Source organism: Rosa rugosa, chromosome 7 (genome assembly GCF_958449725.1).
Source record: "Rosa rugosa chromosome 7, drRosRugo1.1, whole genome shotgun sequence".
Lineage (NCBI taxonomy): Eukaryota > Viridiplantae > Streptophyta > Magnoliopsida > Rosales > Rosaceae > Rosa > Rosa rugosa.
The window spans coordinates 8,995,458-9,019,380 of record NC_084826.1 but is presented as its reverse complement, the minus strand read 5'-3'; the positions used below and the strand labels follow the sequence as shown (position 1 = coordinate 9,019,380).

Here is a 23,923-nt window from a genome sequence, read left to right as displayed (position 1 = left end):
TTCAGCAATTTAAGAACATAGAGTCCAACTGAAATAAGGTTTCGGGTGGTTGTACTCAACATGAACACAAGACTCGATTCGAACACTTGAACCAGAGTGAACGCACAGGACTCATTTGAACAGAACTAGAGAAACCCGGGGCAATCTCGCAAGTACCAATAACTACATAGGCGTTTCTGAGAAAAGTAAGAAAATTAAAGTCCTCGGTTGCAAAATTGTAAATGCAAATTTCCAACTAGTATTTATGAGATTCTCTCATCTTGGGTGTGACTCGTGGTGGCTTTATCAAGTATCAACCAACGACCTAAACGCTTCTTTTCTTCTTCTTCTTTTGTTTTCTGTTTCTCTGTTTCTCTCTCTCTCTTTCTCTCCCACGTTTTCATGCATCTCTCTCCTCCGATCCGTCTCACTCTTCCCTCTTTCTAATTCGAATAGGCCCCAATTGACTCACCAATTCCGATTCCGAAACGCACCGTTTAGATCCATCCCCCCACATGGAGATGGCCACCAGTCCCCGAACCGTCGAGGAGATCTTCAAGGATTACGGTGCTAGAAGAGCCGCCGTCGTCCGTGCTTTGACTTATGGTACTCCAATCTCTCTTCTCTCTTTCTCACTCACTCTCTCCCTTTTTTTTTTTTTTTTTTTTTTTGAGAGGTAGTCTCTGACTTTTTTTTTTCTTTTGTGTGTTTGTTTCGCACAGATGTTGATGAATTTTACGGACTCTGTGATCCAGGTAATGCTTAATTTGTAGATCAGATTGTTAATTTTTGTATTACCAATTCTAGGTTTTAATTGGAGCCTTCGAATTTTATAGGTTATTTTCTGTGTTAATTGAGTACGAATGGAACCTTATTAGTTTTTTTCTGGAAAATAATTGTACTGTTTGGTTGCGTAATGCTTCATATTTTGAATTGGATTTAGTTATTAGTTCGAAACGATTTTTGAAATGCCTTGATTTTTTCGCTGGTTGGTGTTTAGAAAAGGAGAATTTGTGTTTGTATGGACACCCGAATGAGTCCTGGGAAGTGACACTTCCGGCAGAGGAAGTCCCGCCGGAGCTTCCTGAGCCAGCACTCGGGATCAATTTTGCAAGGGATGGCATGAACCGCAAGGACTGGCTTTCCCTGGTCGCTGTTCATAGCGATTCTTGGCTGCTTTCTGTGGCTTTCTATTTTGGAGCACGACTTAATCGTAATGAGAGGTAAGAATGTAATTGTAGGATCTGGAGTGAAGTAAAGAGCACAAGGTATAAGTATAGATAGTAGTCAATTTTTTTTGGGTGTTGCTGTATCTATGCCATAGGTAAACAGGGTAGTACTCTCTATTTCTATGTTGTTTGTGCATATCCTTAAGAATTAGGATGAGAGGTATCACTTGGTCGTATTGAGAGGTGTCAACTCAGTTTTTTGGTTTCTTTATGCTATAGATAAACAGCACTAATCTTATTTCTGTGTAGTTTGTGCATAGGTTTAAGACATGATGTTTAGATTGCCAGTGGAAGTTAGCTTCCTACATTGTTTTCAATCACAATCTTTCTGCAATTCCAGTATGAGCTTGCAATATTTCAAGTGATAGACATCTCCATAGATGATAGTGGAAGATGAAGTCAATTATCCATCTTTCCTTTTCATTACATTTTCTACTTGAAAGATAACCTTAAAATTCTGTTATCATTATTGAAGATTCTAAGCACATTACTCCTTGGCAATTTGCTCTAAGCCACTATCAATGTCTTCACTATTTGCATACTGAAACTTCATTGTAGACTTCTCCTTACACATCTTGATCTCTTATTTCTTTTACTCATCAGTATGTGTTCTGTATAATGACAGGAAACGACTTTTTAGCTTGATCAATGATCTGCCTACCGTCTTTGAAGTTGTGACGGATAGGAAACCCGCTAAAGACAAGCCTAGTGTGGATAGCGGAAGCAAATCCCGAGGCAGCACAAAGGTCAGATGGATTGATATCTTTTTTTTTTTTTTTTTTCTCTTTTTGTATACTCTGAAGTGCGTTCACTTGGTTGATAAACTTTGTGCGTTCTTTCTCATCGAGTTCATGGTCATACGGAAAAACATTTAGTTTGAAGAAAGTATTGAAACTAACAGCAATGGGTTTACTCGATGATTTCACGTCTTGTAATTGCTTTTCTATATAATATGGTCACACTATATTCAAGATATGGCTTTATTTGTTAGAAGTAATTCCTCATTGGTAGTCTGTATGGATTTCTGTTCCTTGGTATGGAAGGCATGCTTGTATCTGTAGCCATTGACTGGTTTCTCTTCTCTGCAGAGATCTGGTGATGGAATAATGAAAAGCAATCCTAAGCTAGCAGATGAGAGTTTTGAGGAGGAGGATGACGAACATAGTGAAACTCTTTGTGGGAGCTGTGGCGGAAATTACAATGCAGATGAATTTTGGATTGGCTGTGACATCTGCGAAAGATGGTTCCATGGAAAATGCGTGAAGATAACACCTGCCAAGGCCGAGAACATCAAGCAATACAAATGCCCGTCTTGCAGCTTGAAAAGGAGCAGGCAGTAGTGGTCACTCCGTCACTCAGACCTGTGAGGGAAAGACAAATAGGCGCGCGTCGTCTCAGTGGCTGACAGAGTAGCATAGAAATGTCACTATTTAATGTAATGAATTTGTTGTTGTGATGTTTGTTTATAATAGATGCTTTTTCAAAGGGGTTGAAGCCTGCCTTCTTCTCCCATGAAACATTTCTCCAGCTTTATATTATCTTCCAGTTATTAATTTATGACAAATGTATGAATAACATTTGCTTCTTGTTAGTGTTAATGTTATGTTTCGTATTAAGTTGAAAGTGACATAGTAGCTTGTGTTTGAAAATACAATTCACAGGAATTGGTCTTAAGAAATTGAGAGTTTATGTTTCACAATTACATATCACATGCATCTGTGAGCATCTTGGTGCAGAGTACCATCAAGTTTTCATCCATTTGGAGTCTTAGGCTCAGATTCTGGCCTTCAGGAAGCAGATACCTTGTGCTAGAGAAAAAAAAAAAAAAACACTTTTCTCTCTGCCTGAAACATAGCTTTGTTTTGAATTTCTTTTTGATATTGATGACAGTTGTTGATAGTGTTTGTCCCTATTGCAAGTACTTCTACAGTTCTACCCACCATCTAAGTCGGACACCGGATGTTACTTTATTTCCAAGTCAGTTATGGATCTCAATCCTCAAAAGACCTGAAAGTAATAGGAGCAAAAAGAGTAGAGTTGGCGTACGTATGAATGTTAGTGATTGACAAGCCGGTGGATACAAGTGAGAATGATGCAAGTAATTGACAAGCGATCAAGGACCCAAAATGCGAGGAGTTATCCCACATTGAAAATTACAACTTCGCATCAAGATTTATAAGGGGCTTGGATGTCTTTCCGACTTTCCACCTGATTCTTCAAAATCGAACTGTAGTTGAGGGTTGAGACACAACTTAAAAAAAATATTTCGTTCAAGGTTTGGGTGTCCCATAAATTGGAACACATTTTAAAAATCATACTCGATAAATGACGAGTTTATGAAGAGTGTCGAGTGTGAATTCTGAAAACTGGCCCTGCTAACAAGCCAACCGGCTTACCAACTATGCTCCCTCCTCATGGCACATCCGATACGAAAAGACCTCCCCTCTACCTCCAATTCGCGTGGCATCAAAGATTCAAAGTCCCATCCATAGTAGTAAAAGAAAAAATAAATCAATAATATTTTCTGGATCGGTATGAGGTCACAACTATATGGATTAATACCGTTTTAATTTTTGTTAATGCGGTAGCTACTAGCTGGACTGAAACAAGCACAAACAAGTTGTTATCCAAACCCATGGGTGGTAAACTGGGCGTCTTGGTTCAGGGTTTAGATTCCACAGATCGAGACTCACAGTTGGGCCTTAATTAAGGCAATGTCTCTTAGGGCAATGGCAATTCTCTATGGAATCTGAGTGGGGAAAACAAACAACCCGTTAGACGGCTGGAGTTGAAAGCCAACTGGTTAATTAGTATAATATGATATAGAGATCCACAAAGCTATGGTTTTTCTGTGTTATATTTGTGTACGTATAAGAAAACTACCAAACAGGACAGCAGGCAAAGCAGACAGAACTTCCATCTATTTTCCAGGTGAATAATAATCAAGTTCCGACCAAGACAGATGACATAAGAGAACAAGGTTATAAGTTGATTATAAAGTCGAAATATTTGACTTAAACGGTTTGAGACATAATCACTACAAACAAAGACACTTAATTAAAATCAAAGTTTGAAATGGTTGGACTCTGACTCTGTGCTCTCTTAGTTTATTACGACAGTTAGAGACAGCGTAAGGCATCGAAACCTAGCAGAACACCATAGTTTACATCGCCACCTAATTGCGATTTGTTTTCGTGGACAACTGTCTTTTGTAATCATCGTGTTAACTTCTGCTCTTTAATTGAGCGCAATGGTTGGACTTGGGTCTGCGTGGCCTCATCATCCCAATCCTCCTCTTCCCATCACAGCAGTGGACTAATTCGGTGATCGCAATGGGTTCGACTAAATGCTTAGATGCCTCTGCAGGGAACAAGGAACGGTTGCGTTGGACGCAGGAGCTACACGATATGTTCGTCGAGGCAGTTACCAAGCTTGGTGGCCCTGATAGTAAGTCTCTCTGCTAGTTATGTGATCACTACATATCTGAGATGTATCCCTAGTTACATACATATATGGAAGTGATTTGCATGCATGCACGCACGGCTTTTGTTTATATCTTTGTTTGTAATCTGTTTGATTTATGTTTTTAGGGGCAACACCAAAGGGTATTCTGAAGGCTATGGGAGTTTCTGGACTGACCATCTACCATATCAAAAGCCATTTGCAGGTTCTACAGATATTTTCTTTGTTTTAATGTGCATCTGGAATTCTGGATATTAATCCCAGCTAGATTATACCATAAAGTTTCAGTCTTTAGGTTTAGCTAGTGTTGAAAGATGTCTCACATCAGATATGAGAGTGAAAATATTGAGGCATTTCATATTTCGCCCATTAACTCTGAGTTCAATCCAGGGCGGAGGAGCCAGCTAAGGTTCGCAAGGATCAGTTCACCCTCTCCTTTCCGCTTCACCTCTATTCTTTTCGTTCTTCATTTTGCTAGTAGCTAGCAGATATAAGTTTCTATATTAAGCCGCAGCCTGAGAAAATTCCTAGCTAAAGAAGATTATAAACATGCAGAATAATATTGAATCAATATCATTTCATCTTGTTAGATTAGTTTAATTTTCAGTTGATCCTATTATTTACGTCTTGTCCTCCATAATAGAATTTGCAGCTACACCGGCCACTGTGTGGCTTGGATGCCTAAGTTTATGTCCTTTAGTGCCAGTAATATAAAAGCCGAAAAATAAACATACGAAGTTATGCTTTTCACTAACTCATGCAAACCACTTAAAGGAAAAGGTTTGGCCAGTAGTTGATTGAATATTGCGGTTGATTAGTAAAGTTATGGTACGTAGCTGAATATACTTTCTTCTTTTTCATCAATTTGCAGAAGTACAGGATCTCAAAATTTGTACCAGAGACTACCAGTAGTAAGTCTATTTATTAATTAGTACTGTTTTTGATTCCATGTGAAGTTTAGTTGGTATTTTTTGATAGCTTCTTTACCCTGCTACATATCTAATTGTGTGGTCTTGTTTCGTTTTCCACAGAAGCAGGCAATCTCCAGAGGAAAAACATTTCAGAAATACTGCCTAACTTCGGCACAACATCGTGAGTATTAGTTTCTGAATTCACGAGAATATTGCTGTACGTGTAACTAATTAAGTTTATAAGTTAATTATTACTTGCTTATAACTACTAATTTCTTACATGCATGCATTCTTTTTTTAACACCATTCAGTGCTGCTCAGCTCAATGAAGCGTTACATCTCATGCATACACAAGTACAAAGGAGATTGAGTGATCAACTTGAGGTATATACTCGATCATATCGAAATTACAAGTAATAGTAAAACAGTAACAAATAAATATTTAGCAAAAACTATGGGGTATGTATGTACGTACGTACTAATATTGGTTCTGTATTTAAGGTGCACAAGAGCTTGAAGCAAAAATTTGAAGCCCAGGGAAGGTTCCTTGATACAATTTCAGCAGATCGGAGTCGCAATGATAACCGCCCGACCTTTACGAAACCTATCAAACCCATATCTAGAAAATCGCTGCCTTCTCTCTGTGAGGAATCCGAATCAAATGCTAAGGACTTCGGGACGTCTGACTCGGACGCTGAGAAGACCGAGATTCAATCCTCTGGAGAAGAATTCCAAGCTTTGAAGAAGCAAAGGGTACATAATCAAAACGACGACAACATGGCATGGAATTTTCCTATCATTGAGGATCAAACGGCCAATATATCATCATATCCTGCAGTGTATGATCAGATTAGCTTTCCTTGGAATTTTGGAGCCTGCACATCGCCTTTAGTCCCCAGTTTCCTATAAATAATATTGGAATGAGTATTGTCTTTTTTGATGAGTTCCATATATATGTTTTGCTAAAACAAAAGGAATATTTTTTTGCTTCCATATATTTCCTTTTAATTCAGTCTGTGGAAGCAATAAAAATATATCCCTATAGCTCTAGTATAGTAATTGGTTGATATTCCATAATAATTAAAGTCGTTAGCTTCTTGGCAAAACTTTCATAGGCCAATGAATACAAACATGTATCAATAAAGGGAAAATTCTATAATACATACATGTATCTCATACATGTTCTCAATGTTGTAATTTTGATTCAAAAAATTGTAATTTTTGTTCAAATAGATGTAAAATGAGTGTATGATAAACATCACAGTACCATAGCTTGTCTCTCAATAAAGAGTTGATTTGGGTAGAATATAATCCTGTTATTTGTTTATGAGACAAATGTCATATTGTATATACAGTATTTTTTTGATAAAAGAGAACATATATACCAATAGTATGTCCCGGTTCATAGATCAGGAATAGTACAGAAGACTACTCCAATAAAACACTTTTGCTCAGAGTAGTCTATGCCACATAAAAACACTTTGCCTTGCACTCTTGCAGGCAATCTATTCTACCTAATCTTATACGTCGAGCACGCAATTGTGGTACGCTAAAGCTAAGTACTTCCACAAGACTCATAGAGATATTCTTACAAGTATAGACAATCAATACTAGAAAAACCTATTAAACAACTATTGGTTCCTTACCCTTAGACGGGTTAGAACCATTGACAACCTCGACTATGGTGAATTCGGACAAGCCATTCACCAATTTCTCCTCCTTTCCTGGAGTCTTAATTTTCTTCGATGGGGTCCAGACCCATGGATAGAGCTGGACAGCCCAAAAACCAAGTAACCCAGAATGATCTGGACACCCATCGCAGCAGCCTCCCGCGCGGCTTCATCTTCAACCTTCCCGGCCACCAAGTCAGAGGCCCACCACCTCTCTGAAACACCTCCGCCAGCCCCAGCCCTAGCGGCAATAGACCAGCCCATCTGCTGGGCACCCAACCAACGCCACCAAATTCCATGGCTGTCAGCAACAACGTATGCAACTCCAATGCCGTATCAACCCAGTGCAACCACCATAGCCTCCAAAACCTGAGCTTAGTACCATTCTGAGCCACCGCCAGCAGTCCTAGCAGTAACAGTCCCAAGATTGAGGCCCAAGATCCACCCGATCTGAAACAAATTCACCAGAAATTGAGGACGTCGCCGGATACGCCCACGCTTAGGCCATGGCCAGAAGTCACCTATCCCAATCATTGCCATCAACCACCGCAGCAGAAGATCCCCGCATCGGAGAACAAATTGATTTGAAAACGGCTTGAAATTGAGAGGCGGGGTAGCGGCCTCCGCTATGCTCGGCCGCTGGAGCGACCTAGGGTAGGGAGCGTTGAGGGCTCCCATTGATGACGCCTGGTGTCGGTGGCGCTTTGATGTCGAGAGCTTTTGCTCTCGCTAGGGTTTTCCATTTAGCTGATTTGATTACTTGTTTGGTCCCCATTGTATATACGGTATTGTATTTGTATAATGAGGAAAATCCATATATCATCTATTATTTTGTTGTTACATTTTTTTTTTTTTGAGAAATTTTAATATGACATACGTACAATTACTACTTTAATGACTTAATTACTCATTCGATAACCTACTTTACTCTAATTAAAATCTTATTTACCTTAACTATGACTTTTTTCTAGTTACCATATGAGTTGTCGAAGTGATAACATAAGTTTTCAAAATGGTAAATATTACTTCAAATAGAACATGTATGAGAAATGTTAACGTACATACCATAACTTTATCTTTCTTTTTTTTTGAACAAATTTTGTTGTTACCTTAATCACCATGAAACTACAAGCATGATGACCCTATTCAAATCTGAGTTTAGGAGAATTTTTACATATAATTACTATATACCCAAACTAAAATAACTGAACCTTTGTCAATGGAAATTAAGTCGTCGGCAATTATTGTTCAACAACGTATACCTTTGCCAACAAATTATAGAAAATTACATAAAAGTGTCATTTTGAAACTCAAATTAGCCATAAGGCCACACAACTCTTTTTGTCTTCTTAAGGCCACTTTCACCTTCAAATTATTTTGTCTCTGACAAATTTACCCTTCTATTTAACAAGACGTCAAAACCAACCTGAGATCCTATTCAATCCATACTCTTCAAACAAAAAAAAAAACAGACCCATCGTTCTCTCTTTTCTCTCTCTCGCCGGCGATTCAACCTTCTCTCTCTCCGTGGCTGTCATCCATGGCGTCGCCGACGAAGAACATCTCCGACGTGAGAAGCTCTCCCTTGGCGGCAACCGACAATTACTCATCGCTGGCCAAACGATCTCGACGGAGAGAAGCTTTGTTACGGATCAGAGCGAAACGAGACGGCATCGTTTCACCACCTCCTCCTCTTTCTCCCACGTTTTCTCTGATCTCGACGCCGATTCAAAGCAGATCTGAGCTCGGGAGATCTGTCGATGCATCGATCGGTGACGCTTCTCCTTCAGATTGTTCGCCTTCGGTGACCTCCAGCTCCGGTGTCCTCATCTTCCTCTAGAAAGTCGTTCAAAAGGCCGACAGCTGCGACCGGAAGAGGATGTCGTCGACACATGTGGTGTCGTCCTCGAAATTGAGCGTGTAGCTGGGAGAATTGTGGCTGACGCCGCCGTCCTTCGCATTTGAAAATGAGATTCCGGCACCGGTCCCTGATTCGATTTCGTTCGGCTTCTTTCCGGTGACGAGTTGTCCTCAGTGCCATTCATTTTGCTGAGTTTTTGATTTTGGTATAGATTGTGGTTTGAATTTTGTATTGTTACTGTTTTTGGAAAAGGTAGAAACTCATTTGTTCCTTGTGCCTGATTTGATGCATTGTTGGCTTTTGTCACTAGATTTTGTGGTTGATTTATGGACATGTACTGATTAGTGTTCTCTGTTGGTAGATTTGTGTGTTGAGACCATATAGTTTCTGCATGTTTCAAAGGAATATACAGTGTGACAGTAGTTTTTGATATTTGTAACAGTAGTTTTTGTTACCGGTGAGTGTAGTTTTCTGGTGTTGATGACAGTAGTTATTATTGTTGATGACAGTAGCTTTTGGTATTTGTAACAATAGCTTTTATTGGTGGGGATAATAGATTTTGGTTTTGAGGAGTGTAGCTTTTATTGCTGGTAACAGTGGCTTTTTGTGACCTCGCCGGAGGTTGCCGGAAATCTCATGAGAGTAGTTTTTGTTGCTAGTGACACTAGTTTTTGTTGGTAGCAGTAGCTTTTGTTGCTAGTGACAGTATCTTTTTTTGTGGTAATAGTAGTTTTTGTTGCTGGTGACAGTAGCTTTTCTGACCTCGTTGAAAATCTCACCAGCGTAGTTTTTGTTTGTGACAATATCTTTTGTTGCTGGTGATAGTAGTTTTTGTGACCTCGCCGAAAATCTCACCAGCGTAGCTTTTGTTTTTAGTGACAGTAGCTTTAATTGCTAGTGATAGTAGCTTTTGTGATCTCGCCGGAGGTAGCCGGAAATCTCATCATAGTAGCTTTTGTGGCTAGCCACAGTAGCTTTTGGTGTTAGTAACAGTAGCTTTTGTGGTCGCCGGAGTTTGCCGGAAGTTGGTCGGAAACCCGCCGGAGTTGACCGGAGACCTCGCCGGAGGTCGGCCGGAGTTGGGCGGAATTGAGCGGAGAGGAGAGTGAGAATGGTGTTGACTTTTTATTCTAGTGGCATTTATGTAAATATATTGGTTTTTATATCCAAAATATAATACCATTTTTAATCTAGTGGCCTTATGAGGGAAAAAATTAGTTGGTGGCCTTATGGCTAAAAAAACATCCAAAGATGCACTTATATGTAATTATCTCAACAAATTATTGGTCCCCAAAGTCATTGTGAAATATATACATTTGCCAATTAATTAGTTATCGGTAAAAGTCATGGTTCAATATATTCTTTTTCTAAAAATCATTTAGTTGTTATTTAATGTATATACGCTTGCGGATGATTTTTCATATATATATATATATATATATATATATATATATATATATATAGGAGAATATCACAAATGGTCACTCAATTTTTACTTATTTGACACTTTGGTCACTCACTTTTTAAATATATCACTTTGGTCACTTAACTTTAACTCTATTATTCATTTTAGTCACTTAGTTAATTTTTTTTCATTAAAAAAAAAAGTATTAAATTCAGTTTAGTCCCTCGAACTTTAGGGCTAAAATAAGTTTGGTCCCTGACTTTTTTTTTTAATCAAGATGGTCCCTGCACTTCTAATTTCCATCATCCGAGTCCAAATTTCAAAATTGGCTCGAAAGATGACGTCATGTGCTGAGTTTGAGCCGACACAGGGGCCCACCTTTCAGATTTTAGAAGGGCAAAATGGACATTTCTAAATTAATCTAATTTCTAATTTTTTTTCCTCTAATTTTCTCTATTTTCTTCTCTCTCTCTCTCTCTCTCTCTCTCTCTCTCTCTCTCTCTCTCTCTCTCTCTCTCTCTCTCTCTCTCTCTCTCTCTCTCTCTCTCTCTTCTTCCTCTCTAGATCGACGACCACGAAAACCCTTCTACCACTTCCACCTCCACCTCCCTTCGATCTGAAGTTCCACACCACGCCGTCTTGTTCCTCGTCCTCCTCCTCGATCAGAATCGGTGGCGTAGGCACAACCTTCTCTCTATCTCCCCAAACTCGATTAAAGCCCTAATTTCTCACATTCACTCAATTCCATCAAATGTCACCCTCGGTTAGTTTCTCCATGACCTCCAAGTCGAGCTCCGGCGATGAAAACTTCGACCCGAAGCCCAACCAGATTGCAAAGTGAAGGAATCGAGCGAGGGTTTGGGGTGTGATGGAGGTGGTGGTATTCTGTGGGCGAGGACCAAATCGGAGCTGGAGGCCGACGAGCCAGAGAGCCCTAGCAGCAGCGGTTATGTCTGCAGGTGGGGCACTCCTGACCTCTGATCGCTTCCCTTCCGATTGCCGCCGCAGATCTCTGATCCATCCTCAGGTAAACAATCACAGAGACGTGCTCTGTTGGTTTCAGTCTCTGTTGGTTTCGTTATTTGTTGGGAAGTCTGTTCTTTTGGGAGGCCTGTGATTTGGATGTGCCCAGAAAGAAGAGGCTTTGGGTGTAGAGAGAAGATTTGGGGGCTGGCCATTTCGGTTTGGGAGTGCTGCTGGTAAAGCTCCAGTCAAGACGTTCGGCGGCAGAGGATGTAGTGAACGTCATCGTTGCAGGCGGTGCGGTTCCAGCTTTGGTGAAACATCTGCAACCGCCGCCGTCGACCGGAGTTTGGTGGAGAAATTTCAGTGGATAGTGTGAGCGTGTGAGGTGTGAACCCGAGAGAGAGAAGAAAATAGAGAAAATTAGAAATTAGATTAATTTAGAAATGTCTATTTTGCCCTTCTAAAATCTGAAAAGTGGGCCCCTGTGTCGGCTCCAACTCAGCACATGACATCATCTTTCGAGCCAATTTTGAAATTTGGACTCGGGTGATGGAAATTAGAAGTGCAGGGACCATCTTGATTAAAAAAAAAAGTCAGGGACCAAACTGATTTTAGCCCTAAAGTTCGAGGGACTAAACTGAATTTAATCCAAAAAAAAATTTATTTGTCACAATATTAATGATATTTTCGTCCAACCAATTGTGAAAAATTGATAAATATGTATTAGAAGGATTGGGAGAAGTTATTAAAGTGAGATAAAATGCCCCTTGGGTGACTAAAGTGATTGATAGAGTAATAGTTGAGTGACTAGAGTGATGTATTTGAAAATTTAGTGACCAAAGTGTCGAATGAGTCATAGTTGAGGGACTATTTGTGGAATTCTCCATATATATATATATATATATATATATATATATAGTACGTCCTGCTAGTGAGGGATCTTATTTTTTTTTTCCATTTTAAGAGATCGTTCATTAGACCCACTTTTCGGAGACAAGCTATGGTACTGTGATGTTTATCATACACTCATTTTACATCTATTTGAACCAAAATTACAATTATTTGAATCAAAATTACAACATTGAGAACAAATTTATCATATTCATTTACACTATTTACATATAATTAAACAAAAATTACAACATTGACAACAAATTTGTTCAAAAACTTGTAACAAGGTCGTAAATGGTGTAATTATCATTATTAGAACTAAGTTTACACAAAATATATATGACTCAACATTACCACTTTGACAACAAATTTGTTGTCACATTTATAAATGTGTGTATGAGATACGGGTATGTATTATAGAATTTTCTCACTTTTCGATCACATATTCACATCTCAACCGTTCAGTTTTTAGATATATGAGTAGATCATCTCTGCAAAATTTCAGTCAAATTGATAATCATTAAGGCATTCATAACTACGATTTACAATTATGAATACGAACGGTTCAGGTTGAACAGATTCAGTTCGTCCATTGATTTAATCAAGCTCGATATCTTAATGATAATTAATTTGGCTAAAAATTTGCAGAAATGATCTATACATTATGACCTAAAAACTGAACCGTCGAGATGCCAAAATACAATTGAAAAGTGGGTACCACAAGGGATGCTTAAAATGGCCAAAAAGGAATCCATTAGGCCTCGTTTGGTTCACGGAAGGGAAATCAATTCCCTTGTCTTTCCAGTGGGGAAGGGAAACTAAAGTTCCTGTCAGGTTTCCTTTCCTGTGTTTGGTAAAGCAGGGAAAGCATGCAGGAAAGACCATTTGATTTCCCTTCCGATGTTTGGTTGGTGCAGGAAAGGAAAGTAAAAATATATCAATGTTTCAATAATACCCTTCTATTTTAAAATAAAAACAACAACCTTGATAGTCAAGTTTCTGGAGCAGATTACGAGCAGAGCCGTCTCAAACTCTTCGGAGGCCCTGTGCGAAAGTTCAAAATGCGGCCCTCTCAACTTCAGTCTAATATGAAATTTATACTTAAACAAACTCACATATAAAATTAAATAACCAAAAATGATTGATCAATATCATTAGAAGAGCCTACAAAAGAGGCTAAATATTCAATACAAACATAAAGTTTGCAGCAAAAAATAATTACAAAAAGATACTTGATCTCAAACCCTCAAAATAACACATTCTAGCAGTGTTCATTAGTGTGCTCTTCCACATTATCTTCCCTCTCATTGTGCTCTTATGCCTCTTCATTAACTAAATCTTCACCCAAAGCTTCTGGTTCTCTAGTAATGAACCTATCAAGGCTTCCCCTTAAAGATTGAACCAGCTCTGCATCTTTTTTCTTCTTTAAACGTTTTGCATGTCCGGATAAACATTTTATTTTAGGAGTCATGCTTCTAAATTTTAACACAAGTACAAAACGATGCAACTTTCCGAGAAAATTCAAGCAAATCAATTTGCAATTTCGAACCTGATTCCTTGAAGACCAAAGACTCAGATAAGACTCTGAGTTTGCTCACTACTCCTCCTCCAATTTTCCCAGTTCCCAGAATGGCAGAATCCCAGAAATTAATAGACATCCACGACCTTTGCAATTTCGAAACCAAATCAAACCATTAGTAATACTAAAGCAAACATTAATTTATTTGTAAATAACTAAATAACAAATCAAAGAATCATACCTAGTGGCTGAGTAGTGAGGTACTGAGGTCAATGAGAACTAAGGAGGGGAGAGATACAGAACACAAAAAAAGAAGGAGAGGATAAGCTTTGGTTGAGAACTGAGGAGGGGAGAGAGACAGAACACAAAAAACGAAGGAGATGAAAATTTTTGGTTGGATGGGCCTCTTTCTTATTATTTTAGTTTTTAATATTTATTTATTTAAAATAAAGCCATAAAAAATGAAAACGGGGCCCTCTCATTCTCTCAATCAAAAAAATGTGAATGCAGAAAGAAGAGTATGTTCAACATCCAGGGCCCTGTTTTACATTCTTTACAGTTTTCATAAAACCTTATAAATTTTTTTTTTGGGCCCTCTCAAATTTGAGGCCCTGTTCTTGTGCACTTGTTGCACATGTTCAGAGCCGGCTCTGATTACGAGTCACAGTCTTGTTTACATTATCATCATCTGCTACTGCAACACATCTCTCCCTAAAGAGGAAGCATGAGCCGAATGAAAGCTGAAGAAGACGAAGAAACAAATCATATACCCAATCACAAAAAAACATAGGTAATGGATTTATATATCATACATACCTGAATGAAAGTTGTTGTGCCAGACTGATGAGAGAGTGAAGATAATTCAGTTCGTCTCCTCTGATACAGAACCTTTTGAAATGCGTGAGTGTGTAAGTGATGAAAGAGGCACGAAATAGAGGGCGCGAATGCTTGAGCATGAAAGAGGCTTAGAAGTCGATGACATTCCAATGGGTAAATTTGGCAATAGCGTATTTGGGCAGGGGTATTATTGTCTAAAATTTTTGTAATTAATGCTGGAAAATGGGATGGGAAAATCAATCCCATGGAGTTTGAGTGGAATGAGTTTACCCCCAACTTTCCCCTATGTCAGGAAAGCATTTCCGGACTTTGTGGTTACCAAACAAAGGAAATGAATAACTTTCATTTCCCAAGCCCTCAAACCGGCGAAACAAACGAGGCCTTACAATTTGAGAGCCCTTCCACTAAGGAATCTCTTTTTTTGTTCAATAATATATACCTTGTTAAAAAATTATTTATTGACAAAGTCATTGTTCAATATACTTTTTACCGGCGAATCTTTCATAGCAAAAGTCATTGTTTAGTCATTATTTCTACACACACACACACATGTTTGGCGACAAATAATTTGGATAACAACTAGTGCTAGAGGTGCGTCCATGCAACAAATATTAGTGTGTCTTGCACTAGATACCTCTAATTTAAATTTAAATAAAATAATTATGGCTAATTGAAAAAATCATGTTTTACTAACAATGAGTTCATTGCATGGAAGAATTTTCAAAATTACATCGTGATTTTGAGTTTGTTCAGTTTAGAGAAGTGTTTAAAAATTATTATTTGAGGGTAGAAAACTTTTGGTGAGAAAATAAAAACATGCAATTTTGGGAAAAAAATAGTGTGCTATAATCCACAGTTTTGAATAGATAGAAATCATGGTCATGGAGAAAGATTTTATTTTTATTTTTATAGAAAGTGATTTGTTCGTAAAAGTCATTGTTCAATAACAACCCCGTTCCCCTGGTCACCTACAGACCATGGGGCATTTGCTCAATAGCCATTAGATCTGACCCATATTAATTCAAGGGCTGAGAAAGAATTGCTCCACTTAAATTAAATATATTATTTTATTCATATTTAATCACTTTCATTTACTTTATCATCTTCATTAATTAAAATTATTTATCATCTTCATTAATTCTTCCAGTTCCACGTCTTCTCCTCTTCTCACAGTCCCAAAATCCTTCCCTCCGATGAACCATGTCAAGAATTTGACGACCCATGTCCAGAATTTAATATCAAACACGTCTTCTCTTCTCAATACCCAGAAGAATTGCACAACCCAGTTCTCATTCCGGATTCGTTCGCTCCGGAGACCCAAGATAATAGCCTTCGTGGTCGGAGCCGCTCTCCAGCTCCGACGCCGTCGCTGGAATACCTATCAGATCATTGTTTTGACTCTTAACTATAATATGCAGAAACTTGTTGGCATGGGAGGTGAAGGTGGAATGGATGGGACGGATTTCTCGGTTAGTATATAACTATATATTGGCTTGTTGTATTTTCCACTATCAGAATTGGTGTTCAATTACTTTACCAGTTCAATTGTTCTAACTCACTTACCCTGTAGAAACTTGCTGGCATGGGAGGTGATGGTGCAATGGGTGACTTTGATGATAGCGATGATGGTAAGAAGACTATTAGCTTAATGATGAGTTGAGTACATGATAGGGTGTATATATTTGTTGGCTTTTCGATTTGTTTTGAGGGCCTTTGGCTAGTTTGACATGTACGAGATTTGTTAAATAGAAAGGATAATCTAATCTTCATATTGGAAGATGTACAGTGATTATTGTTAGCTATGATTGGTTGAGTTTGCTTTTATTTACTCTCTGGGAATTGTTGTTGATGTTGTTTATGATTTTTTGGAACTTAGAGTTCATGCATTCTTGGTTCTAAGATACAGCAAAAGGGTGATCAAGAAGAAGCTCCAGCCAATATGCAGTCTCCTAGCCTAAATATGACAGATGTTGTCGGGGTGTCTGTGAAATGTTACTTTGTCTCAACAGGTTGAAACTACTAAGTGTTGACAATAGTTCCTCAGAGGTTTACAAACAGCGAGTCAAGAATCTGCTTAAGTACCAAGTTCATGGTTAGCTTATTGAAGTTCTAAGTCAACAATCTGCTTGTGTACCAACCGTAGATGAACTCTACTTTTAACTTGAGAGTATAAGGATGTTGAGCATTGTTATTTTGGTTGACTTGGCAACGTTGGTGTATATTTTGTTGAGCATGTTGCCACTGATCGAAAGATGTTGTTTCAGATGTTGGGCTCTCAATTCTCAATACATGTGTATTTGTATGACTGTATTTCACTATTTCTGAATTTTACTGATTTCCAAGTAAAGTTTACACCAGTTCATATCTAAGAGGAGATCTTTCTTTAAAGGAGTTATCTTTTAGAACAGAAAATATGGAGGGCACATATTAAAGCTTAAATGTTTGACATCGAAATATATCAATTAAAATGCTACACTTTCATTTTTTGACTCAGAAAACTAGTTGCTCATAAGCCAAAGGAAAGAAATTTCACCAGGTCTCAGACAAAGTTCAATTCCTTCTTCAGTCTACATGCATATGAAATAGATACAAGGATGTTTTTGACCTTCCCATATACACAAACTCTATCAACTTATAAGAAGAATGCAGCGGGTTGGCAGCGGCCCCCAAACCACTGCTGCAAGTAAATTATCTAAGCAAAAAGTTTTCCTCCACAAGTACTAGAATAACAATATGCAACAGGACTTGCATGAAGCATCAGCCAAAATATGCTCTCAACTACAAATTTCCTGAAGCTTGTTTTGTCTGTTACCTGCATAAAATTAATATATAAATTCAGATTTCAAGAAGAAATTACCATGAACAGAATTTCATTACATTATTATTAGAATACCAAGAAAAACAAAACGCACACACACAAGCATAAAGGAGAACAACTTACAAGTTATAGTTCATCAACCAAGTAATCTTGTTCACCCAATGCTTTGTCGACATCATTTTCCACAATCTCTGACCTAGCAAATAGAATGATATATTGACTTCAAAGGAGTAATCTTTCAGAATAGAAAACATAGAATTTGCATATATAAACCAATACCTATCAAATGTGCATGTCTTTTTAGTATGTTTAGTACTTTGACATTTAGAACAATGTCTAACTTTTCTTTTCCTGTCTCTCCATGATGTTATGCGTTTTCCACTACCTTTAGTCTTCACTTGAGAAGGATCTAGGAAGCGATTCTCTTCAAAAGTTCCTACTGAATAATTGTTGATAGAAGCTTGGCCAACAGAAATATTTAGTTTCTTAACTTGCTCCATAAGTCCTTCAAATGCCTTTTGCACAAGTTCGGTCCCCTCTGGTGAAATTGCAGCCTCATCAATTAAATTGGATGCAATTTTGAACATACCGTTGTGTCTCATTATTAATGAATTATCTGCACCATCTTGCCCTTGACACCTTTCTCTACGAATTCTTGAAAACCTTGTCCATCTTCGTAGAATATATTCCTTTGGCAATTCCATAATCTGTTTTAGTCGTAACAGAGCCAAAATATGCCTGCAAGGAATACCTTCAAATTCAAACATTTTACAACTACATGTCACTATGTTTGATACCTTATCATGTACAAGCGTCCGCATCCTAAAGTTTTCAACAAACACCCTTTCAGTCTTGTAAACACAACTACTGTCATCTTCCATTACGGCATTTACCATATAACCATTACCATCATGAAGCTGAGCTTGAAAGTGCTGAAAGTACTTTTTGGTATATAATTGAGCCATTTGGACCTCCATTGGCATCCCTAATTTCAAGTTAGGTGTCTCATTCAAATCTCTATGGTCTTCAATCAATTCTTCATGTCTCTGATGAGCAACCGCCCTATTGAAACGCGTGACAAAATCCATCAAGGTGTTTTCTTTATCACAATAACGCTTGAAGAATGCATGTGCAGATTCTACTCTTTGGCTGCTTGACATCCCTGCTGAAAAGTTTTTATTTACGTATGCTGGAATCCACCTGCCACGCAATTCAAACATTTTTTCTAACCATTCATTATTTGTCTGTTGACTTTTTTCCAATGCTTCAAACCATCTCTTTTCAAATTCTTCTGGACACTCCAAATCCCATATACATGTCTTGAAAAGTTCATAGTAATCTTGCATAAAAGCTACATTAGTCTTCTCTGGAAATTTTTTCAGAATATGCCACACACAATACCTGTGAAATGTGTTTGGCAAAACATGAGCAATTGCCTTACTCATTGCTTGATCTTGATCGGTGATAATAACATTCGGAGCACTTTTGGGCATTGCTGCAAGCCATGTTTTCAACAACCAAACAAACGAATCAAAGGTCTCATCGCTCAAAAATGCACATCCAAAAACAACGGTTTGCCCGTGGTGGTTCACACCTACTATTGGAGCAAAAATCATCTTATAACGATTGGTGTTGTATGTCGTATCAAAAACAACCACATCACCAAAATATGTATATGATTTTTTTCCAATTGAATCAACCCACAAACATCTGACAAGCCTGTTTTCTTCATCTGTATAAAATTCAAAAAAGAAATCTGGGTCCTTCTCTTGCTCAGCTTTGAAGTGCTCATATAAAATGTCAACATCATGACCCTTGACTTCTTCTCTCTCATCTCGCACCGCATTTCTTAAATCTCTTTCAATGCAGCCAACATTTTCATGCCCACCAGCTTGTGTCTCGAATAATTCAAATTGCTGGTATATAGGAATGTCCACCCGCCTCAAGTCTTGTATTAGATTCTTTTTTGCGGTAGACACAGTACGCTGTGATCTTAACAAGTGAACTCTGCTTGGTGTTGTAGGAGGATGATTGTGTTCCTCATTGAAAGTCTTGACCACATAATTACTTTCATCATAACATACAGTTAATTTTGCATTGCACCCTGTTCGAGTCTTCCCTCGGTCTAGCTCTTTCCTCAATTTCATTTTTCCTCCATGTCTCATCAGTTTCCCCTTCTTTAGAACAAACATATTGTTTCCAATATACTATTCCCTTCTTCTTCGTCTCCTTACTTTTTCTGACACTGAATCCAGCCTTAAGTGCATAATCATTGTAGAAATTGTATGTTGCATCCAATGACTTGAATTGCTGCCCAGCTTTTGGTTTCATATCATCTTCAACATCAGGGATATATGCCATCTGTGTTTCTGTTGGGAAAAACTGCCATTCCTCCGATGTATTTTCCATGATGTCCACGTGTTTGTAACTAGTCAAAGACTCGATAACATCAATTATAAACAATAATAATAAAAAAAATATAGGAAAAATAAAATAAAACGTTGGGCTCTATTGACTAGAAACAAAAGCGAACAGAGAAATTCACCCAACATTCTTTTTCTTTTTCCATGATGTTGCATCATCCTTTTTCCTTTTTAAACCCAATAGCTTACGTGGTTGTTCAATTACATAGGAAGCTTTCTTTCTATATATGGAATCTCAAAGCAAACCTCTGAGGGAACAAAAACTATTAAGAGATAAGAAAGAGATAGAGAATAGACCTTTCCAGAGAGGGTGTAGGTGGTGGAGAGCGACGACGTCGGAGCTGGAGAGCGGCTCCGACCACGAAGGCTATTATCTTGGGTCTCCGGCGGGAACGAATCCGGAATGGGAACTGGGTTGTGCAATTCTTCTGGGTATTGAGAAGAGAAGACGTGTTTGATATTAAATTCTGGACATGGGTCGTCAAATTCTTGACATGGTTCATCGGAGGGAAGGATTTTGGGACTGTGAGAAGAGGAGAAGACGTGGAACTGGAAGAATTAATGAAGATGATAAATAATTTTAATTAATGAAGATGATAAAGTAAATGAAAGTGATTAAATATGAATAAAATAATATATTTAATTTAAGTGGAGCAATTCTTTCTCAGCCCTTGGATTAATATGGGTCAGATCTAATGGCTATTGAGCAAATGCCCCATGGTCAGTAGGTGACCAGGTGAACGGGGTTGTGTTCAATAATATATCTTCGCCTACGAAGTTTTCATCAGCAAAAGTCATCGTTGATTCTTGTGAAAACCATTGGATGACATACTTACGTCATTTATTCATCTTGTTAGTGGAATTGTACCCTTTGCCCACGGATAATCCATCTTGTAATGATGATCAAGAATCCGTTCAAAAATTTGTGGTATCTCCAACTGTTCTCTGCCATTTTGACATTTTCTGTCAACTACATATTATCATTTTTGGCATTGATCTATATATGATATTACATATTCCATAACATAGATTTTACTATTTTAGTTTACATCCATGCGTGAAGAAAATGATGACCACCTTTGTTTCAATTTGCTTATTTATTTTTGACTTCCATGGTGACAAAAAGAAATAAAAATAACCTTACTTGGAAGAAAATTTTGAGTCTTAAAAGTAGTTTGTCACTATTATTCACTCTCAACACTTGGAAGATTGCCTAATCGGGCCGATCGGAAAGAGACTTGGGTTGGGTAGTCAGAAATTTATAATGTCTAAGGCTGGTTAATGGTCTACCATATCACTCCATATATTGGACTTTTTGACCAAAGAAACACACTAAAGTTAACAATAATACCAATCCTCTGGGTTTGTAATGGGCACGAGGGTGTTTGCCATTGTGCAAAAGTTTGTTTAAGGTAGTGGGGAAATTTGGTGAAGTAATAATAAAGTTGTAAACTCTTTACAACATTAAATAAACGTGCTTGTCTAGCTAGATTTTTTCTTGTGGGAGTTTGACAGTGATGATATCCTAACTTCAATCTCTACATTCATCTTCCTTAAGGCACCGATTGTTATGACTTTTCCAAGTCTATGGCACCAAGCTATGCACAAACAAAAGTGGATTAAGTTCACCGAAACCCACATTTCTCTTAATCTAGAATCAGGACAGAATCAAATATCATAATAACCACGTCTTGATTAGGTCCAAGGGAGCTCTCTCTTATTGGCTTGATGTGTAAGTGGAGTATCAATGGATTGTGGAATTTCAACCACCAATTATGTAGCAAATTAAAGTTTGCAGAGTTTGCAAAGGCCAACGTGTTGAAAGAACATGAAACTTGTGCTAATAACTTTTGGGGCATATGGTCCAACGGCATGGTTGAGAATGGTACCTATATATATGGTCCACTAGTGTGTTTGTGAGTTGGTAACTAGTCATGTAAAGGGAGCAGGGACCTACAAATATCTATTTGTTAGAGTGAATTACAAAACATGTTACTTGCAACTATACAAGAACCATGTCAAATTACTAAGGTTTTGTTATGTGTCATAATTTAATTATCTCGTCAGGTTCCCCTTATACACAAAAATATCGAATGTAAGTTGGAATGCTGGTACATATAAGCTAGTTTCGAAAAAAAAAAATTTGATGAAAAGAGGTCAACCCATTATATATATTCAGCAAGCAGTACAAAAACGTATATATATTCAGCAAGCAGTACAAAAACGAAACACCCCTATGGGGTCGACAGAAAGAATCGTTCATTAGAGAACCCTAAACACCTATTCTATTACAAGAACAAGCCCCCAGGCCACCCCGAGTACACCCATATTTTGAGGAAAATAACGCACCTTTATTTCAAACAAAGATAAAAAATCCTCCGAAGCAAATAGTAAAATGAATCCTCAGAGAATATGATCTTTGCGACCTGATAAAAAACTAAAAACTAGGAATGGAAGATGGCAAGTCACCTTCCATCCCCTCCACAATTAGGTAAACCCAGCAGGCCCACAAGTAAACACCAGACCATAAAGCTTCAACCCACATGGCAATTATGATGGGCACACCAAAGATTACTAAGGGCACCCCACCGTAGCCAGAAGATTGCAAATCGCCGAAGTCAACGACTCCCGCCACCGCCGACGAAGTCCGGCACCATATGGGAATAAAGACACCCCGACCAGGTCTCCCTCGATCCTCCTCCATCACCAGCTTCCGGCCACCACCACCAAATGCGTCACCACCACCACTAGCAGCGTCGGTACCCTGTCCAACTCCCTGAACTCGAACCCAGAATAACGACGATGCCATATCCTCCAATGCTCCGCCACCGCCATTGAATCGCTGCAATCCCAAGAAAGGATTCCGGTCGAAACCTCGCCGCTCCACTACTGCAGTCATGGAACGACTCACCAGTCCCATCCCCAAAGCCAAACCCGGAAACCTCGCACAAGCCAGAGACTTCCCTTTGCTCTCAAACGCCTTATCTCCAGATCCCACCACCGCCAAAATAAGGAGAGGCAGAAAACCACAAACCCATGATCGCGATGGAGAGAAACTATGTTGCCGCTACCTTCAATCCCAACAGAGAAGAGAACAAGGAAAAACCCCACCTTTCTAGTCGGAGATTCGCCGCTAAGGGCCATTTTGGATAATTTTCTCAACAACCGCAGCCGTCGAGTAACCCTAGTAGAGAGAGAGACGGTTAGGTCTTATGCTCAATATATTCATTCATATATTTAATATGCATACGTATGTAGGTAGTTTCGAAAAAAATTTAGTTGTCATAAATATTTTTACAACTTCTCTTTTCACAATACATCTTAAAATTAATTATTACTTTCTTTTTTTTTGAATAAAGGGCTAGTGCAGCTGCCCTCAAGCCTTGATTAATGAAACTGTCGAATACAAAGGGGGGGACATAGAGCCTAAACCCCTAATTACAATAAACATCTAGAGTATTTTCCGAAATAATATCATAAATCTCTATAGGAGACTTGTATTCTAACAAGCACCGACTAGTAAAGAGTGCACAATTAGCTACTCCATTTGCTTTAACATAGCAGTGACATAGCGGAAAGATAACTCGATATGTAACCCGATTACAACATAGCATAATTACCAGCTTTAGCACAGCTTTCCTCCTATGTTACCGCAGAAAAGTAAATCCGACGATACTTAGTCTCACCCTGCCACTAGGCGGCAGCGCCCATTTGACAAAGCAAATAACTCGCCGCCGACCTAGAGCAGACAAGGCACGTAGAGTGCATACACAGGTACATAGCCCGATTAGTCCTACACAATAAATGTAGGAATTTCTTGGTCGCATAAAGCGCATCCAACCTAAATAACATAAAAGTAAAAAAAACTTCACATAAAAAAATAGCGCGGGCAAGACCCAAAAATTGGTCCCAAACCCTAACATAGACCCATGAAGTAAGGATATTCCAGCCA

At 38.4% G+C, this 23,923-nt stretch overlaps 4 protein-coding genes and 1 long non-coding RNA gene across 5 annotated transcripts; 3 read left to right on the top strand and 2 right to left on the bottom strand.

Annotated features, from left to right (window-relative positions):
- The first annotated feature begins 268 nt into the window (after window positions 1–268).
- LOC133721592 (PHD finger protein ALFIN-LIKE 2-like) lies at window positions 269–2,831 on the top strand. The gene is made up of 5 exons (XM_062148249.1): window positions 269–585; window positions 702–734; window positions 980–1,202; window positions 1,834–1,954; window positions 2,297–2,831. Exons 1-5 carry the CDS (start codon window positions 495–497, stop codon window positions 2,546–2,548), a joined length of 720 nt encoding a protein of 239 aa, XP_062004233.1. The 5' UTR covers window positions 269–494; the 3' UTR covers window positions 2,549–2,831.
- A 1,620-nt stretch (window positions 2,832–4,451) lies between these two features.
- On the top strand, window positions 4,452–6,850 carry LOC133721895 (myb family transcription factor PHL7-like). The gene is made up of 6 exons (XM_062148661.1): window positions 4,452–4,655; window positions 4,799–4,875; window positions 5,542–5,581; window positions 5,702–5,762; window positions 5,893–5,965; window positions 6,083–6,850. Exons 1-6 carry the CDS (start codon window positions 4,541–4,543, stop codon window positions 6,488–6,490), a joined length of 774 nt encoding a protein of 257 aa, XP_062004645.1. The 5' UTR covers window positions 4,452–4,540; the 3' UTR covers window positions 6,491–6,850.
- A 6,652-nt stretch (window positions 6,851–13,502) lies between these two features.
- LOC133723887 (uncharacterized) lies at window positions 13,503–14,268 on the bottom strand. The gene is made up of 2 exons (XR_009853328.1): window positions 14,135–14,268; window positions 13,503–14,039 (listed from the first exon to the last, which is right to left on the bottom strand). It is a non-coding gene; the product is annotated as an uncharacterized LOC133723887 (long non-coding RNA).
- Window positions 14,269–15,863: 1,595 nt separating this feature from the next.
- LOC133723538 (uncharacterized) lies at window positions 15,864–17,035 on the top strand. The gene is made up of 3 exons (XM_062150385.1): window positions 15,864–16,199; window positions 16,301–16,358; window positions 16,607–17,035. Exons 1-3 carry the CDS (start codon window positions 15,924–15,926, stop codon window positions 16,627–16,629), a joined length of 357 nt encoding a protein of 118 aa, XP_062006369.1. The 5' UTR covers window positions 15,864–15,923; the 3' UTR covers window positions 16,630–17,035.
- Window positions 17,036–17,155: 120 nt separating this feature from the next.
- LOC133722405 (protein FAR1-RELATED SEQUENCE 5-like) lies at window positions 17,156–20,555 on the bottom strand. Its single transcript, XM_062149298.1, has 4 exons — window positions 20,269–20,555; window positions 17,828–19,976; window positions 17,672–17,744; window positions 17,156–17,542 (listed from the first exon to the last, which is right to left on the bottom strand). The coding sequence occupies exons 2-3, from the start codon at window positions 19,738–19,740 to the stop codon at window positions 17,675–17,677; spliced, it is 1,983 nt and encodes a 660-aa protein (XP_062005282.1). The 5' UTR covers window positions 19,741–19,976; window positions 20,269–20,555; the 3' UTR covers window positions 17,156–17,542; window positions 17,672–17,674.
- Window positions 20,556–23,923: the final 3,368 nt, after the last annotated feature.

Coding starts and splice junctions, on each gene's coding strand:
- LOC133721592 (XM_062148249.1), top strand. CDS start 495: ATGGAGATGGCCACCAGTCCCCGAACCGTCGAGGAGATCTTCAAGGAT. Junction 586..701: donor CGTCCGTGCTTTGACTTATG/GTACTCCAATCT, acceptor TGTTTCGCACAG/ATGTTGATGAATTTTACGGA. Junction 735..979: donor TTACGGACTCTGTGATCCAG/GTAATGCTTAAT, acceptor GTTGGTGTTTAG/AAAAGGAGAATTTGTGTTTG.
- LOC133721895 (XM_062148661.1), top strand. CDS start 4,541: ATGGGTTCGACTAAATGCTTAGATGCCTCTGCAGGGAACAAGGAACGG. Junction 4,656..4,798: donor CAAGCTTGGTGGCCCTGATA/GTAAGTCTCTCT, acceptor TTATGTTTTTAG/GGGCAACACCAAAGGGTATT. Junction 4,876..5,541: donor ATATCAAAAGCCATTTGCAG/GTTCTACAGATA, acceptor ATCAATTTGCAG/AAGTACAGGATCTCAAAATT.
- LOC133723538 (XM_062150385.1), top strand. CDS start 15,924: ATGAACCATGTCAAGAATTTGACGACCCATGTCCAGAATTTAATATCA. Junction 16,200..16,300: donor TGGATGGGACGGATTTCTCG/GTTAGTATATAA, acceptor CTTACCCTGTAG/AAACTTGCTGGCATGGGAGG. Junction 16,359..16,606: donor CTTTGATGATAGCGATGATG/GTAAGAAGACTA, acceptor TTTGGAACTTAG/AGTTCATGCATTCTTGGTTC.
- LOC133722405 (XM_062149298.1), bottom strand. CDS start 19,740: ATGTTTGTTCTAAAGAAGGGGAAACTGATGAGACATGGAGGAAAAATG. Junction 17,745..17,827: donor AAGACATGCACATTTGATAG/GTATTGGTTTAT, acceptor TCTATTTGCTAG/GTCAGAGATTGTGGAAAATG.